The sequence below is a fragment of the Oryza brachyantha genome, chromosome 1, assembly GCF_000231095.2.
Source record: "Oryza brachyantha chromosome 1, ObraRS2, whole genome shotgun sequence".
NCBI lineage: Eukaryota > Viridiplantae > Streptophyta > Magnoliopsida > Poales > Poaceae > Oryza > Oryza brachyantha.
In genome coordinates this window covers 21,667,523-21,683,442 of record NC_023163.2, presented here as the reverse complement: position 1 = coordinate 21,683,442, position 15,920 = coordinate 21,667,523, and the positions used below count along the sequence as shown (strand labels likewise).

The 15,920-nt window shown below is 39.7% G+C and overlaps 1 protein-coding gene and 1 long non-coding RNA gene across 4 annotated transcripts; one reads left to right on the top strand and one right to left on the bottom strand.

Moving 5' to 3' along the window:
- Positions 1-330: 330 nt before the first annotated feature.
- Positions 331-7,083, top strand: LOC102711652 (ABC transporter B family member 4-like). 2 transcript variants are annotated; one of them, XM_040519895.1, is made up of 13 exons: positions 331-550; positions 647-701; positions 1,475-1,650; positions 2,198-2,419; positions 2,513-2,550; positions 2,650-2,751; positions 3,457-3,982; positions 4,074-4,347; positions 4,448-5,081; positions 5,173-5,401; positions 5,495-5,761; positions 5,854-6,117; positions 6,380-7,083. In XM_040519895.1, exons 1-13 carry the CDS (start codon positions 386-388, stop codon positions 7,022-7,024), a joined length of 3,597 nt encoding a protein of 1,198 aa, XP_040375829.1. In that variant the 5' UTR covers positions 331-385; the 3' UTR covers positions 7,025-7,083. The 2 variants fall into 2 exon arrangements, with proteins under 2 accessions (XP_040375829.1, XP_006644533.3); XM_006644470.3 differs by having other exon boundaries at positions 2,513-2,751.
- LOC107303463 lies at positions 536-7,946 on the bottom strand. 2 transcript variants are annotated; one of them, XR_001549437.2, is made up of 3 exons: positions 7,664-7,946; positions 1,460-1,545; positions 536-803 (listed from the first exon to the last, which is right to left on the bottom strand). It is a non-coding gene; the product is annotated as an uncharacterized LOC107303463 (long non-coding RNA). The 2 variants fall into 2 exon arrangements; XR_005810975.1 differs by having other exon boundaries at positions 1,460-1,533.
- Positions 7,947-15,920: the final 7,974 nt, after the last annotated feature.

The window sequence follows — 15,920 nt, the reverse complement described above, 5'->3', positions numbered from 1 at the left end:
ATTTTTTTCTTTTCACCGACTAAAGACACCCTAATCACTTGACGTGGTGTAAGCGGTACCACAGTGGTCTGCGCCTTTTTCTCCCCCATCACCTTCATCTCGCCGCCTTCCCCGTCGTTTCCATTTTCCCAGCATCATAATTCTGTAGTGAGTGAAGTGGTGGTAACAGGAGCACGAGTAAAGGTCAAAAGTTCGGAACAGAAAATGTCTATATAATCCGGTTACCTCCACCACCACCCAATGATTCTCATACAGTAGCTCGAGGCATAGCTAGATGATGGCCAGCGAGAAAATGGACGAGCCAGGCAGAGGCAGAGATGGCCGGGAGACGAAGGATCCTGCTGCTGCCGCGGCGGCGAAGAAGAAGAAGGTGCCGCTGCTCGGCATGTTCCGGTACGCCGACCGCCTCGACGTGCTGCTGATGGCGCTCGGCACGGTGGGCGCGCTTGGCAACGGCTTGTCGGAGCCGCTCATGTCGGTGCTCTTCGGCAACGTCATCAACTCCTTCGGCGAGAACACCAGCCGCACCGTCCTCCGCAGCGTGACCAAGGTGAGTGTGTGTGCCGTGCCGGTGCCGGTGCCGCTCGATCAGTGATGGCGTGACAAATTTAACGCTGGATCTTCTTCTTCCTCTGGCCTCCTCCAGGTTGTCCTGAACTTCGTATATCTGGGCATTGGAACGTCAGTTGCCTCCTTCCTCCGTAAGTAAAATTGTAAAAAAGAGAGATATATGGTCATGTCCTGTTTCTGAATATTGATTGCAACCCTTTTCTTTATTGTTTAGACTCTTCCTGCCCCTTTTGCTGAAAAAGAAAAAAAAATAGAGGAGCCTGTAGATTCATATTATAGTACTCAGGAAGGAGATTAATAGGGAAAAAGTTCTGAGAAGTCTTTGAATATCTATTTTTCCTATTCCTTCCTTAGCATCCACAATATTCATCATAACATCCTACTTGTCAGTTGTTACTGAATGTTAGAATTAGGCATTTCATAGTGGTGTGATTCTCAACTGTGATACACTAGCACAGTAAACATCATTATGAACTCATCCCGTGGGAAGTACCGATTGCATTCCCTACTATATAATTCTCAGAATCTTCGATCTAATATGTTCAGTTAAATACTCCCTCTGATACCAAATATGGGTCGTTTTAGACTTGGGTACAGTAATTAAGAAAACTATCAGATGGCTTCATTGCCCTTCGTGGACAAGGTTAGATGGAATATGACAATCCATGTTTTATTGAATGTTATAATGGGAAAGATGGATCACTTTATTTGTATGATAGATATCATTTATTACCAAGGGTAAACAAGAAAGAATAGTTGAAAAGTTGCTTAGAAGTCCTAAAACGTCTTATATTTAGCAAAGAGTTGGGAAGGCTAAAATGACCTATATTTAGAATCAGAGTGAGTATACCTTATGCTAATGCTACAACTGCCAGTAAAAGGGGCTCACCTTGATTTGTCCCAGAGGTGTCATGCTGGACGATGGCAGGAGAAAGGCAGTCTGCCCGCATCCGTTCTTTATACCTGAAAGCAGTTCTGAGGCAGGATATCTCATTCTTCGACACAGAGATGACAACCGGCGAAGCAATTTCTAGAATGTCTAGTGATACCCTCCTAATTCAAGGTGCTCTTGGCGATAAGGTAATACTAAATACCTAGTGGCTCCCTTGTAAGTAACACAGTATAAGCTGCTACTAAAGAAACATATATTTTCATCGCCGCGAAGAAAAAAGTATGCACAGACATAAGTTGATGGCAGGCATAATTATTTGCATATTTAGGAAAATATAACATGGATATAGTTTTCATATTAGCAAGGTGTATTATTTCATATATTCAACTATTAAGAGCATCTCGAAGAGTAATCTAAAATTAATCCTTAAAACTGAATTTTAGAAACTAAGCCAGAAAACATATCTCCAACAAATTCCCAAAATCTATTTTCAATATTTACGCATACCTAATATCAGCTCTCTCGTATTAGATTTGAGGCATATATATGCGTTCCCGATATATGGTATTCAATTTTGGACTTCTTTTAAGGGAGGGGATAATTTTTAGGCCCAATATATTTTTGGGTGGACCTTATACAGGGTTTTGGGAAGTCAAGTATATGAGTTCTCTTCGAGATGCTATAACATGCACCTTGTGTTGCTGTTCCTGATGTGTTTAAACCTGCGCTTTACAGGCAGGGAAGCTTGTGCGACTGTTATCAAGCTTTATTGGCAGCTTTATCATAGCATTCGCACAAGGATGGCTTCTCACTCTTGTCATGCTAACATCACTACCACTAATTGCTATTGCCGGAGCAATTTCTGCACAGGCCCTAACTAGAGTTTCTAGCAAGAGACAAACATCATATAGTGATGCTGCCGACACAGTTGAACAGACCATTGGATCTATAAGAACAGTGAGTTCACGTTATATGACTTGTTTAATACTATAATGCACTCTTTTTTTGGAGTAGAAGGCAGCAAGTTTGATAAATATCTCGTGTTAACAGGTTGTGTCCTTCAACGGTGAGAAGAAAGCAATAGCAATGTACAGTAAGTTCATAAAAAAGGCATACAAGACTACCATTGAGGAAGGCATTATCACTGGTTTTGGCATGGGTTCTACGTTGAGCATCTTGTTTTGCAGCTATGGATTAGCCTTCTGGTATGGTGGAAAGCTAATAATCGAGAAAGGTTACACTGGAGGAAAGATCATTACTATCTTGTTTGCCGTGTTAACTGGTGCAACGTAAGTTTCGACAATCTTGTCAGTGAAAACTTCACTGTTTATACATGCCCATTAGTATAATAATGAGCCTCCAATATATTCATGTGTTATTTGAATTGACAAAAATATAATAAGACATTTCAATTTCTTCAAAATCAAGAAGGCCGTTTTCTATAAGCATGCAACATTTAGAAGTGCAATGGCTTTTGTATTCCTTTCTAAGGTATTTTTAAGAATACCTTTCAGGCTTTCAAGATGATTTACAGAATTACCTTGAATTTTTTCAATATCTTAATTACCATTTACAAGAAAGAAAATGCTAATTGTCAATGAGTAAAATGGACATGTTTCTTGTAAACACTTAAAGTTTGACAGTCAAGTCGATTGCATTACTATAAGCTCAAAATTGCTCGGCCCTGTTACCATTTTAGGCAGACATATATACTAGTTATTTATTCCAGATAATAAAAGGGACCATGAAGTAAGAAATAGAAGCAAGTACTTAATGGCTAAAACATGGTATACCAATTGTAACCCCCCCAATCGTTAAATGTGAATTGCTTTCTTGCTATAACAGTTTACTCAACAAAAAGACATACACGAGTTGAATCAACATCTTTGAAAGACATTTATCGGTGTGAAACAAGAAAATGGTCATTATAATTTTATCATTGGATATGATATGGTAATGTTCTGAACATGGCACTTTCCAATTGTTTGTGACAGCTCATTAGGTAATGCAACACCTACAGTTGCTGCAGTTGTGGAAGGTCAATCTGCAGCATACAACTTGTTCAAAACAATTGAGAGGAAACCAGAGATAGATTCAGATGATAACAGTGGCATGGTTTTAGAAGATATGAATGGGGATATTGAGCTAAAGGATGTGTACTTTCGCTACCCAGCAAGACCTGAGCAATTGATATTGGATGGATTGTCATTACAAGTAGAGAGTGGAACAACAATGGCTATAGTTGGAGAGAGTGGAAGTGGCAAGTCAACAGTAATCAGCCTAGTTGAAAGATTCTATGATCCACAGTCTGGCGAAGTTTTGATAGATGGAATTAACATCAAGAAACTGAGACTTGATTGGATAAGAGGGAAGATCGGTCTTGTTAGCCAAGAGCCTCTGCTTTTTATGACCTCCATTAAAGATAACATAATATATGGTAAAGAAGATGCAACATTTGAAGAGATCAAAAGAGCAGCCGAGCTTGCAAATGCAGCAAATTTCATTGACAAGTTACCTAATGTAAGAAAGTAAAGATCGACTGCTTCAAGTCCTCGAAATAAAGTTTAGGTTACTGAAATAATCAACTAACTATGTTTTCATGTCATATCAGGGTTACGATACATTAGTTGGCCAGCGTGGTGCTCAGCTTTCTGGAGGACAAAAACAGAGAATTGCAATTGCAAGAGCCATCCTTAAAAATCCAAAAATCCTTTTGCTAGATGAAGCAACAAGTGCACTTGATGTGGAGTCTGAGAGGATAGTTCAGGAGGCACTAAATAGAATGATGGTACAAAGAACCACACTCGTCGTTGCTCATCGCTTGAGCACTGTGAGGAATGTAGATTGCATCACAGTCGTCCAGCAAGGAAAAATAGTTGAACAAGGTTGAATTAACTTGAAAATGCACTAATTTTTTAATTACATAAGTTTTCTATTATCAAACTTAAATGATTCATTATCCCAAAACATATCCTGTATACACAGGTCGTCATGATGCACTGGTGAAGCATCCCAATGGGGCTTACTCCCAGCTGGTTAGGCTGCAAGAGACTACTGGTGGTGAAAGGCATACACTACCAGATTCTGGAGTGCCAGATTCTAGATCAAAAAGTACTAGTCTGTCATTCAAGAGGTCAAGGACTAAAGATTCTCTCAGCAAAAGCAACAGGTATTCTTTCAAGAACCCCTTAGGATTGCCTGTCGATATACATGAGGACAGAATAACAAGCGAACAAGAAAAGGATGACCACTCAGACAGTGAGGCCATTAAGAAAACACCATTTGGACGACTATTTAATCTTAACAGGCCAGAAGTGCCAGTTCTTCTGTTAGGTTCCATAGCAGCTTCAGTGCATGGAGTCCTTTTCCCAATATTTGGTCTAATAATGCCAGGTGTTCTAAAATCTTTCTATGAACCGCCTGATAAGCTGCAAAAAGATTCTAGATTTTGGGCATTGATGTCGGTTGTTCTGGGAGTTGCTTGTTTGATTTCAATCCCAGCAGAATATTTTTTGTTTGGAATTGCTGGGGGAAAGCTTATAGAGCGTGTCCGCACTCTGTCATTTCAAAGCATTATGCACCAAGAGGTTGCTTGGTTTGACAACCCCTCAAATTCCAGGTGTGCTACTTAGATGCACTTTTACCAGTTTATCTTTTATAATCGTGTTTATATTTACTCCAATGCTCAGAGGCCCTTTTAATTCTTACAGTGGGGCACTTGGAACAAGGCTTTCAGTAGATGCATTAAATATTCGGCGTTTAGTAGGAGATAACCTGGCCCTTATAGTCCAGGCTGTAGCTTCATTAATCACCGGCCTTGTCATAGCTTTTACAGCAGATTGGAGGCTTGCATTGATCATCATGTGTGTAATTCCTTTAGTGGGTGCACAGGGTTATGCTCAAGTTAAGTTCTTGGAGGGATTTAGCAAAGAATCTAAGGTAAAAATATGCTTACTTGTTTATTGAAAATGATCTACCCAAGTGATCCTTGAATTAAATTGATTGCCATGATAATATGATCTTATTATACAGGACATGTATGAGGACGCAAACCAAGTTGCAGCAGATGCTGTAGGTGGCATCAGAACTATAGCATCTTTCGGTTCAGAGAAAAGAGTGGTGGAAATATTCAACAATAAATGTGAAGCTTTAAGAAAACAGGGAATTCGAAGCGGAATTGTTGGAGGGATTGGCTTTGGTTTCTCATACTTGATGTTATTTCTGACGTATGGTCTTTGCTTCTACGTTGGTGCAAAGTTTGTAAGCCAGGGAAAAACTACTTTTCCAGATGTTTTCAAAGTAAGAAATCCTAAAGTATTTCAAGTAAGAGTAACAGTTATCTATGAATATTAATTTTATTATAATTCACAAATGGGCTGAATGCTTTTCAGGTTTTCTTTGCTTTAGTTTTGGCAGCTGTTGGTGTTTCACAGTCAAGTGCATTGTCTTCTGATGCAACAAAGGCAAGGGATTCTGCCATTTCCATTTTTAGTATTCTAGATCGGAAGTCCAGGATTGATTCAAGTAGCGATGAGGGAAGGATAATGGAGAACGTCACTGGGAGCATTGATTTCAATAACGTCATTTTCAAGTACCCATTGCGTCCTGATGTTCAAATATTCAGTGACTTTACCCTGCACATTCCATCCCAAAAGGTGATCCTACAAGCATCTATTGTCTTCCTTTTTCCTATTTCTCACAATTAGTGCATGCCCAAAATTTCCATCAGAAAATCAACTTGATTATTGAACTATTTACATAAAACTAATAGCATATGGTTCAAAATGGATGTGACCCATCCACTTCCGTGACATCATATGTGCTGATACACAACTTTGGCCACTTTATTTTTAGCATCTCAGCATTTTCGTGCACTAAAATAGTTATGATTAAAGGATTTTCCTTTCTTTTGTACAGACCATAGCACTTGTTGGAGAGAGCGGTAGTGGGAAGTCCACAATAGTTGCTTTATTACAGCGTTTCTATGATCCTGATTCTGGTAATATCTCACTAGATGGAGTCGAAATTAGAAGCTTAAAAGTCAGCTGGTTGAGGGATCAGATGGGGCTTGTAGGCCAAGAGCCAGTGCTTTTCAATGACACAATCCACGCCAACATAACATATGGAAAACACGGCGAGGTAACAGAGGAAGAGGTCATGGCTGTTGCCAAGGCAGCAAACGCCCATCAGTTCATATCGAGCCTGCCACAAGGATATGACACAGTGGTAGGTGAGAAAGGGGTGCAATTATCAGGTGGGCAAAAGCAGAGGGTAGCAATTGCAAGGGCCATCATCAAGGACCCTAAGATATTGCTACTTGATGAGGCAACCAGTGCTCTGGATGCAGAATCAGAGCACATTGTTCAAGATGCATTGGATCGAATAATGGTCAGCAGGACCACCATTGTAGTGGCACACCGCCTCTCCACAATCAAAGGGGCTGATATAATTGCAGTCCTCAAGGAAGGGAAAATCGTAGAAAAGGGAAAGCATGAAGCACTGATGCGGATCAAGGATGGAGCATATGCTTCACTTGTACAACTCCGCTCTAGTTCCGAGTAAAATGATGTATATTTTGACTATTTATTGATCTGTACAATTCATTTGGCCATAAATTCTAGTTGTTACTAGAGGTCTTGGTGTTCTTTCCGGTAGTTTGTTGCATGAAAGACCAATGATTCTGAATTTCTGATCATGGTAGCCACGTACAGTAAATGATGAAGTGTTTTCCTCAAAATCACAAGATTGAGCAAGTGAACAGCATAATCTTACATTGTCCCTCTTAATGAATGCATAGAGAAGAGACCAAATTTCACTAGCTCCATATAGTTCCCCTAAATCTAGGTTAGTCGCCTGTCGCCTACAAATCTGCAGGTGGCAATGAGCAACTGCTGTCTCTTGGATTCTTAAAGAAGATGACATGCGTTCGAAAAGATGCAATCATATGGGGAAGGGGCGATATGGGCTAAACTGCTAGACACGCCTACAGTACCAAATACTCCTACATTAACCTGATGCAGTTTTAAGAAGCATTATTTTTGCATTATTCTCTTATTTATTTTTGCATTATTGCAGAGAAGGCAGTTTAGAAGTCAGAAGCCCCTGCTTGCTTCCAACAAACCAATCAATTTAACTTCTAACCATGCCAAATAGCAAATCAAGCACACAATAAACATCCAAATGGCCAAGGTCCCCACTTACTTGCACATTTTGAGGTCGGTATTGTGTTCATGCCGGGTCTCCTCACTGCCTCCACCAGCATCTCCCTCCGGCTCCACACGGTCCACGCCACCAGCAGCCGCTGCCGCCGCCGGCGTTCGCGCTGGAGCTCGACCCGCGCTGGAGGCAGTGGCAGCCGCCGCAGCCACCGTCGCCCCTTGTAGCCATGTGTAGGGGCTAGGCAGAGTAGTAGGCGGCGCGTGCGATTGCACGTCCCCAGCCCGTCACTGCCGCCGCTCGCCGCTCGCCCAGTCGCCCCTCGTCCGGCGTCGCCGCGCTCGGGCCTCGGCTGATTGACAGATTGCCCAACCCAGCAGGTTGATTAATGTGCGAAGCCCACAGTCACACACACGCTCCAACAGACGCCAGGTTAGCTAATGGGCCAGGCCGCCAGGGAGACGCGACTCGACCAGTCCGAACTCGTCCGAGTCGCCGCCGGCCGCACGACCGCGTCCATGGGCCCATGGCGGCTTCGTTTCGTTTCCCCGGCAGGTCGGGGTCGATCGGGGACGAGGCTCTTTGTACGGGCACGCCGCACGCGCCAGGAGGCTGGTTACGTTTTCGGTTTTCCTCGTATTTTTTCTCGATTTTTACGAATATATTTTCTGAGTCATTAAACAGTGTATCTTTTAAAAAATTATATTAAAGAACATCTTTATAAAGTAAATTTTAGCTTTATAGTAGTTAATTACACTATTGATATATATCATTAAATAGCTATAAAAATAGAGAATATTTATCTGCATAAAAAAAAGTGACCTTCGCACGTGCTATGGCACGTTAAACCCTCACATTGTGTCTCCTAATATAATCGTATTAATTATTTTCTATAATAAAATAGTAAATAAATATTAGAGTTGAAAGTTTCAAATTTTAGGTAGAGTTTTTAAAATTCTCATACCAAAGTTTTCAAATTTGAGTAGAAGGTTTCAAAATTATAATTGAAAGTTCCTAAATTTGAGTTGCAATTTTTATATCTTTAGATCATCCTTAGGAAATACTTCATCCCATCCTCAATCATGAACATAAAGTATGTGAGGGGAAAATTGTTACTCCAGCACATAATACATCAATCCTCAAATATCATCTATATTGAAAAGAAAAACTTTAAATATAGATGTTATCTCTCGTCCCTCCATATTTCGACATCCAATCACAAGAGGATAAAACAATAATAACATGAGAAAATGTGATTGTAAATATTAACAAAAAATATATAAATGATGTAATATGGATGTTTTGTTGGAGTGATAATCGATATGAATCGAGAATATATTTTGGATGGTTATTTAAATAATAATAAGTATGGTCAAATTTGGATGGATTGTTAGGAATGCTGATAGTAGAAAATTTACTCGAACTTCCAGTTGAAAAGATGGTTCACTCAACTTTCAAAAATCATTTATTTATTATCCAATCGAATTGTTGAAAACACATAAAAAGGGGAAAAGGTCTAACACCCTTATTATTTTGCTTTTGTTTATTCTTATAAGCCAAAATTTAAATTTTAACCTTAAACTAAGTTGATTTTTGAGTTTTTTCTTTCAAGATTATTTTTCAGCCTTAGATTTTAGTTCCATACAAATACGGATGTAAAAAAATCATTCATAACTTATTTCTCATTTACAAATATATTGTTTAGTCTTTTCACAAATAAAAAAACTAAACAATCGCTCCATCTCAACATTACTTGCATACGCCATTAATGTGGACACGGACGCATGTAACGTACGCAAGTCCTGTTCCCAAACGGCCTCGATCGCCCGTAAGCCCGAGCCCGTACATGCACCGGGACTCCGGGAGGGGATGGCGACGACGATCTCGAGACTGCTGATAAATTCAGCTAGCTAACGATCACGCAATCATCAAAAAGAGCTGAAGAAAATTAACACGTACAGCTCTCGTGGCAACTACTACTAGCAAAGGTATTTCTCTCTTTTTCTTTGGAGAAAAAAAGGACCTTGGAGTGAGTAATGACGTAATCGCCTAATTTCCGTTTTCCAACCACCAGTTAGTGGTGATAAACAGTAGCGCGCGTAACAGCCAAAATTCTGTATACAGAAATGCCAGCATATACATGTATACATGTATAATGTTCGTGGAATCTTTGTCCACCTCGTGCGAGGACTCAATCAGATCGGCCATGGAAAAAGAAAATCCGGAAACGTTATAAACGTGACATCCAATCAACGTCACGGCCCTTGTGTCCACCTGTCCTCTCCACAGTCGAAGCACTTGAGACATATTTATAAATAAAAAATAATTTATAAATAAAATTTAGATATATATATATTTTATCGGTAATATTGAAAACAAACTATCATACGAAACTTTAAAATTAACACAACAAGATTAAAAATTTAAATTTTATCAAATAGATATAAACAGAAATGAAAAGATAAGGGTTACCCGAAAATGATTTGGGTTGGACACTCGATCTAGTCAGAAATCCAAATACACTGTGTTTTCAAGTTGATTTTTTTAATCATATTCTTAAACGCAATAACGCATGCGTGAGAACCGAGCATAAAAAAGTATTATTATGTAAAATATAAAACCAAAACATAGAATATAGTGAATTTTAGAGGACTCGGCCTAGCCAATTGCCAACCTCTCTGATTCTCCACATCTGTTTCCCCAATCGTCGTTGTAGCATACACGCACGACCCAACCGGCGCCATCGTTCAAACCTCTTCACCAAGCATCTAACGCACACCCGGCGAAAACGAAGACAGAAGGATGATCAAACAACATATTTGTAAATAAAAAATAATTTATAAATAAAATTTTATATAAGTGTTTTTAGTGATTTAAAAATTAAGGATAAAAAATAAAAAAAATCAAAATTAACTTTAGATTTAAGATAAAAAATTTAAATTTTAACTTATAAATATAAATATAAGTAAAGTGAAGCGAAAAGATGAAGGCAAGATTTGTTATAAATTTGCAGCTCCTTGCCGACCTGCCGCACGCCGATGTATTTAGCAAATGCTCTGCGGCATTCTTATTTCTTCCTGCCTCTCTGTCTCTTGAGTCTCGAGAAGCCGATGCACACCACAACTCATATTGAATTTTTCGACACCTAAATAAAGTTTCCAAAATTTATTTTTAAAAACATCATATCGAATTTTTTGACATCTAAATAAAGTATTAAATATAGATGAACCAAAAAACTAATTGCACAGTTACTGAAGAAATATTGAGACAAATCTTTTGAGCCTAATTAGTCCATGATTAGCCATAAGTGCTATAGTAACTAACATGTGGTAATGACGGATTAATTAAGCTCAAAAGATTCATCTCACGGTTTTCAGGCTAGCCGTGAAATTCGTTTTTTTATTCGTATCCGAAAATCCCTTCCGACATTCGGTCAAAGATTTGACGTAACACTTCTCCCAAAAATTCTCTCAATCTAAACACCCCTCAATGTTGCATGCGATCAGTGCTGCATGCGAAAATGTACATCTTCAGACTCAGTGCATAGACATAAAAGTTCAGACCTTGTCAGTGTGAAGCTGTGACCTGTGAGGTTTCCTGAACCCTGACATGATTACTCATATGATATTGTTGATATATCCAGGCTATGTGACAATTCAATTGGCAGCTATATAGTAACTTGCAAGTGTCAAATGTCAAATGCACTCTTTTTTCTTAGAAATCCCATGGCGTCATTAGCAACTTAAAACGATTCCAATCTATGAAGATAATTATCATCATGAATTCCAACCTACAAGGCTACTTCAGACAACTCTGTGAAGGCTCTGAGAGGACAAATCTGGACTGGCTAACTCAGCCGGTCACAAAAGAGGAGCTTTTCTCGGCAATAAAAGGAATGGATGCAAACAGCTCCCCCGGTCCAGACGGTTTCGGACCGGGTTTCTGCAAAACTTTGTGGCCGAGAATAGCCTCCCCTCTGCTCGATTTTGTTAACCAGATCCTGACTGGCTACCCAGACCTGGAGAGAATCAACGGAGCTTAGAACTACTGGCTCTAATTCATCTATAGTCAATCTAATAGCCAATTTATACAATAGTTATCTATAAAATATCAATACATGATCCCACATGTCATACACACATTTTGTCTTGGAGCCCGTGTGCAGCTTACTACAAATTAGTAGCCCACATCTCTTCTTTCTCTCATCTTATCTCTTTAAAATATGCTTATAGTTGGCTTATTGCCAACTATTGTACCTGCTCTAATTACATCGTCCTCGTCCAAAAGCCCGGAAAAGAAAACACACCGGAAGGCTTTAGACCGATCTCACTCCAGGACTGCTCCCTAAAATTGATAACCAAGTGCTTGGCCAACCGTCTTAAAGCAGAGCTACCGTGTCTCATTGACCGGCACCAAACGGGATTCTTGCAAGGGAGAAGTATAACGGAAAACTTCATCCTTGCGTCAGAGCTTGTGCAGGCCTGCCACAAACGGAAGAGAAAGGCAATCATCTGAAGCTGCCCCTGGATCAACTGCAGGAAAGGACTACGTCAGGGCGACCCATTATCGCCCTACCTCTTCATCTTGGTGGCAGACGTCCTTCAGAGGATGATTGCAACAGACGGCTCTGTCCGATGCCCACTCGACAACTGCTCCTGCTGCTTAACCATGCAATATGCAGATGACACCCTAATAGTGTGCGAGGCAGAAACAACCGGAGTAGCAGCTCTCAAAGAAATCCTGCACAGATTTGCAACAGTGACGGGGTTGACAATAAACTTCAGCAAAAGTTCCATGGTTCCGATCAACGTAGGTGAAAGGGAAACCGCAGAGTTCCAAAGAATTCTTCAATGTAAGGTAGAAAGCTTCCCCCAAAACTACCTCGGCCTTCCGCTGTCCACAGGAAAACTAAAAATCTCATAACTACAACCTCTAGTTCAAAAGGTGGAGAAGTTTCTCCCGGGTTGGAAAGCCAAGCTACTGAATTACGCAGGGAGAACGGTGCTGGTCAATGCGGTTCTAGACAGTGTACCGGTGTACTTAATGTCAGTCCTAGACTTGCCACAGGGCATAATTGAGAAAATTGAGCAGCGTCGCAGAGCTTTTTTATGGACGGGAGAAGACAAGGTTTCGGGAGCAAACTGTCTTGTGGCTTGGGACAACGTCTGCAAATCAAAAGAAGAAGGTGGGTTGGGGCTAAAAAAGCTTCGCCTTCGGAACAAAAGCTTGCTCCTAAATTGGTTGCACAACCTTCATCAATCAGATTCACCGTGGGCCGACTGGGTCTGGAAACAGCTGACAAATGAAGCCCCTTGCCGCTCGGAAAATTTGGGAAATCACTGGAATTCTCTGGCAAAATTACTTCCAGAATACCGAAATTTCACCAACTCCTCGGTTATGGACGGACGTTGCACATCCTTCTGGTTCGACAAATGGCTGGATCATCTCCCTCTAGCTGTCAAATACAAAGCTCTACTATCACACAGCACGACAAAACACACGACGGTGAGGCAAGCAATCCGTTTGGGACCGGGACAGCAACTAGTCCACAGGCTATCCTCGGTCGCTCAAGCACAGCTGCAAGAACTTCTCCAACATCTTCAGACTTTCCAGCTACGAGAGGGAGCAGACATCAGGAGTCATAACCTAGGCAAGCCGGAAACAAAACTGACAACATCACAATGCTACAAAAGCCTACAAGCGGGAGATAAAGGCCCAAACTACGGTTTTATTTGGAAAAACAGAGCCCCACCGAGAGTGCGCTTCTTCACCTGGCTTCTTTCAAAGGACAGGCTGCCGACAAGGAACAACCTAATCGTCAACAAAATTGTAGACTCGGCCTCGTGCCCAATTTGCGACTCAACCTGGGAAGACGGGGATCATCTCTTCCTCCAATGCCCGTTTGCGGTTGCGCTCTGGTCAGCTCTGGGCTTCGCCCCCACAACCTCATCTGTCCGGGAACTACACAGCATCTCAAAACCGTCGGGTCTGATCGCAAGAGAATTCAAAACTTTCTTCATCCTGTGCTTCTGGAGAATCTGGACGCACCGAAACGATGTTGTTTTTAACAAGCTTCAACCATGCAAGAAGCGACTACTACAACAGTGTGTGCAGGATGTTACACTCTAGGCAGCAGACTCAAGACAGATGTCTGTAAATGGCTTAAATATATAAAGAGCAGTACCTGACAAAATGTCTCCGTTCAAAAAAAAAAAAGTACCTGACAAAATGACATTCAAGTGGGAATTTGATCACCTTGGTGACTTCCCGTGAAAAAGTTGTGATGCCTGACTGACCTAAGTTTTTTTTTTCAACTACATTAAGGGGTGTTTAGATGGCAAAATTTTTTTTCTAGAAATGTCACATCGAACGTTTGATCGGATGTCGGAAGGAGTTTTTGGACATGAATGAAAAAACGAATTTCACAGCTCGCCTGGAAACCGCGAGACGAATCTTTTGAGCATAAATATGCTGTCATTAGCGCATATTGGTTAGCACTTATGGCTAATCATGGACTAATTAGTCTCAAAAAATTCGTCTCACGATTTCTCACATAACTGTACAATTAGTTTTTTGATTCATCTATGTTTAATGCTTTATTTAGATGTTCAAAGATTCGATGTGATGTTTTTGAAAAAAAAATTTAGGAACTAAACAAGACCTAAACTCTGAAGATGATGTACGCCAGGCCAATGGAGAGTACACGGTGCCAACAAAACATAGATGATGCAATCAATAATCACTTCTGTTGCATAGTGAGGCTAGCCTTGAGGTTGTCCTGTTTAAGCCAGCCTTTTTTCCGTTAACTTTTGCACACATTTCTAAAGCTGTGTTCTTCGAGTCAGCCTATTCTCACTTGTTTCTCGACTTTTGTGTGCACAATCTTAAATTACTAAACAGTCTGTTTTTCGTAAAAGGGTTTTCTAAAGTAGAGTTTTTAACTTTATATTAGTTAATTCCATCGTTTACGCCATTAAATAGTTATCACAAGAATAAAAAATCTTTCATCGATAAAGAACACAACTTAAGGTTGTGCAACTTGTTCTTTGCCTTTTACCCATGCTTTCTGAACTATTTTTAGAAAAACTTTTATATAGAAGTTTATTATCTCATATTTCTAAAGTATAATTTTTAACTTTACAGTAGTTAATTTTATCGTTAAAACTATTAAATAGCTATTAAAAATCGGATAATCTTAGTTGCATTCGTTCCACTGGATTAACCATAGATTTTTTCTCAGCTTTTGTGTGCATGCCGCCTGAACTACTAAATGGTATTATTTTACAAAAAGTTTTTATACAAAAGCTCATTATCTTACCTTTCTAAAGTAAATTTTTTAACTTTGTAATAATTAATTCTATCATTTATACTATTAAATAACTATTAAAAATTAGATAACTTTTCATACTTCATTTGTCATACACAAAAGAACACAACTATTATCTATCATCTAGAAAAACACAAAATGATGATTTTTTGTAAAAAATTATGTATAGAAGTTAATCATCTCATATTTGTAGTAAATTTTATCGTTTATATAATTAAATAGCTATAAAAAATTAAAAAATATTTCATCTTTCATCGAGAAAGAACACAACCCTATTGACCATAAATGAAGCTCAAAGTATCGTGAAAACACGAAATATCTAGTAGAAACTTAAAATCCAGGAAAAAACAGAATGAAGCTAACCCTGAAGTTTACTGTCATGACGGTGAAATAACTGAAAATAAAAACTGCATCACGGAGAGATGTGACGATCTTTTAAGTGTATATGCGTATAAACTGGTAGCGGAGCAAGATCTTAGATAACTTGATACTTACAAGTTGTAGGACCATCGAAATATGATTCCTTCCATCTAGGATTGATGCTTGCACTGAAAAAGCCAAGAAAACACACTTTAGATACCCTAAACAGGCTAGCTGTAGCAAAAATTTCTTTCACACAACCAGTTGCGAAGGATGGATCTAGTGTGGGAGCGGCCAGGACCTGAGTTCCAACTATCCCCATTAAAACTATGGGAGCCTATACTAAAACCTCTATAAAATTTTATGGTAAAAATCAATTAAAAAGAAGAGCTGAAAATCTATTTAACTTATTCAGACCTCTCTAACCTCATTGGCTTGATCCAACGCTGTACGTAACCGTTCAATGAACTGGTAATAATAGTAATAAATATGGCCCATGCGGATACTCATAAACTGAAGTTTTCATGCAAAGCGATACCAATTACCAATTGATTCGACAAAAGCAGTTGAGCAAAAAGAGCAATGCAAAGTGCAGTATACACTGGCGTGTATTTT

Bases quoted from the DNA above. Each gene is read 5' to 3' on its own strand.
- LOC102711652 (XM_006644470.3), top strand. From the start codon at position 386: ATGTTCCGGTACGCCGACCGCCTCGACGTGCTGCTGATGGCGCTCGGC. The intron at 551-646 runs GTGAGTGTGTGT...GGCCTCCTCCAG, and splicing joins TCCTCCGCAGCGTGACCAAG to GTTGTCCTGAACTTCGTATA. The intron at 2,752-3,456 runs GTAAGTTTCGAC...TGTTTGTGACAG, and splicing joins GCCGTGTTAACTGGTGCAAC to CTCATTAGGTAATGCAACAC.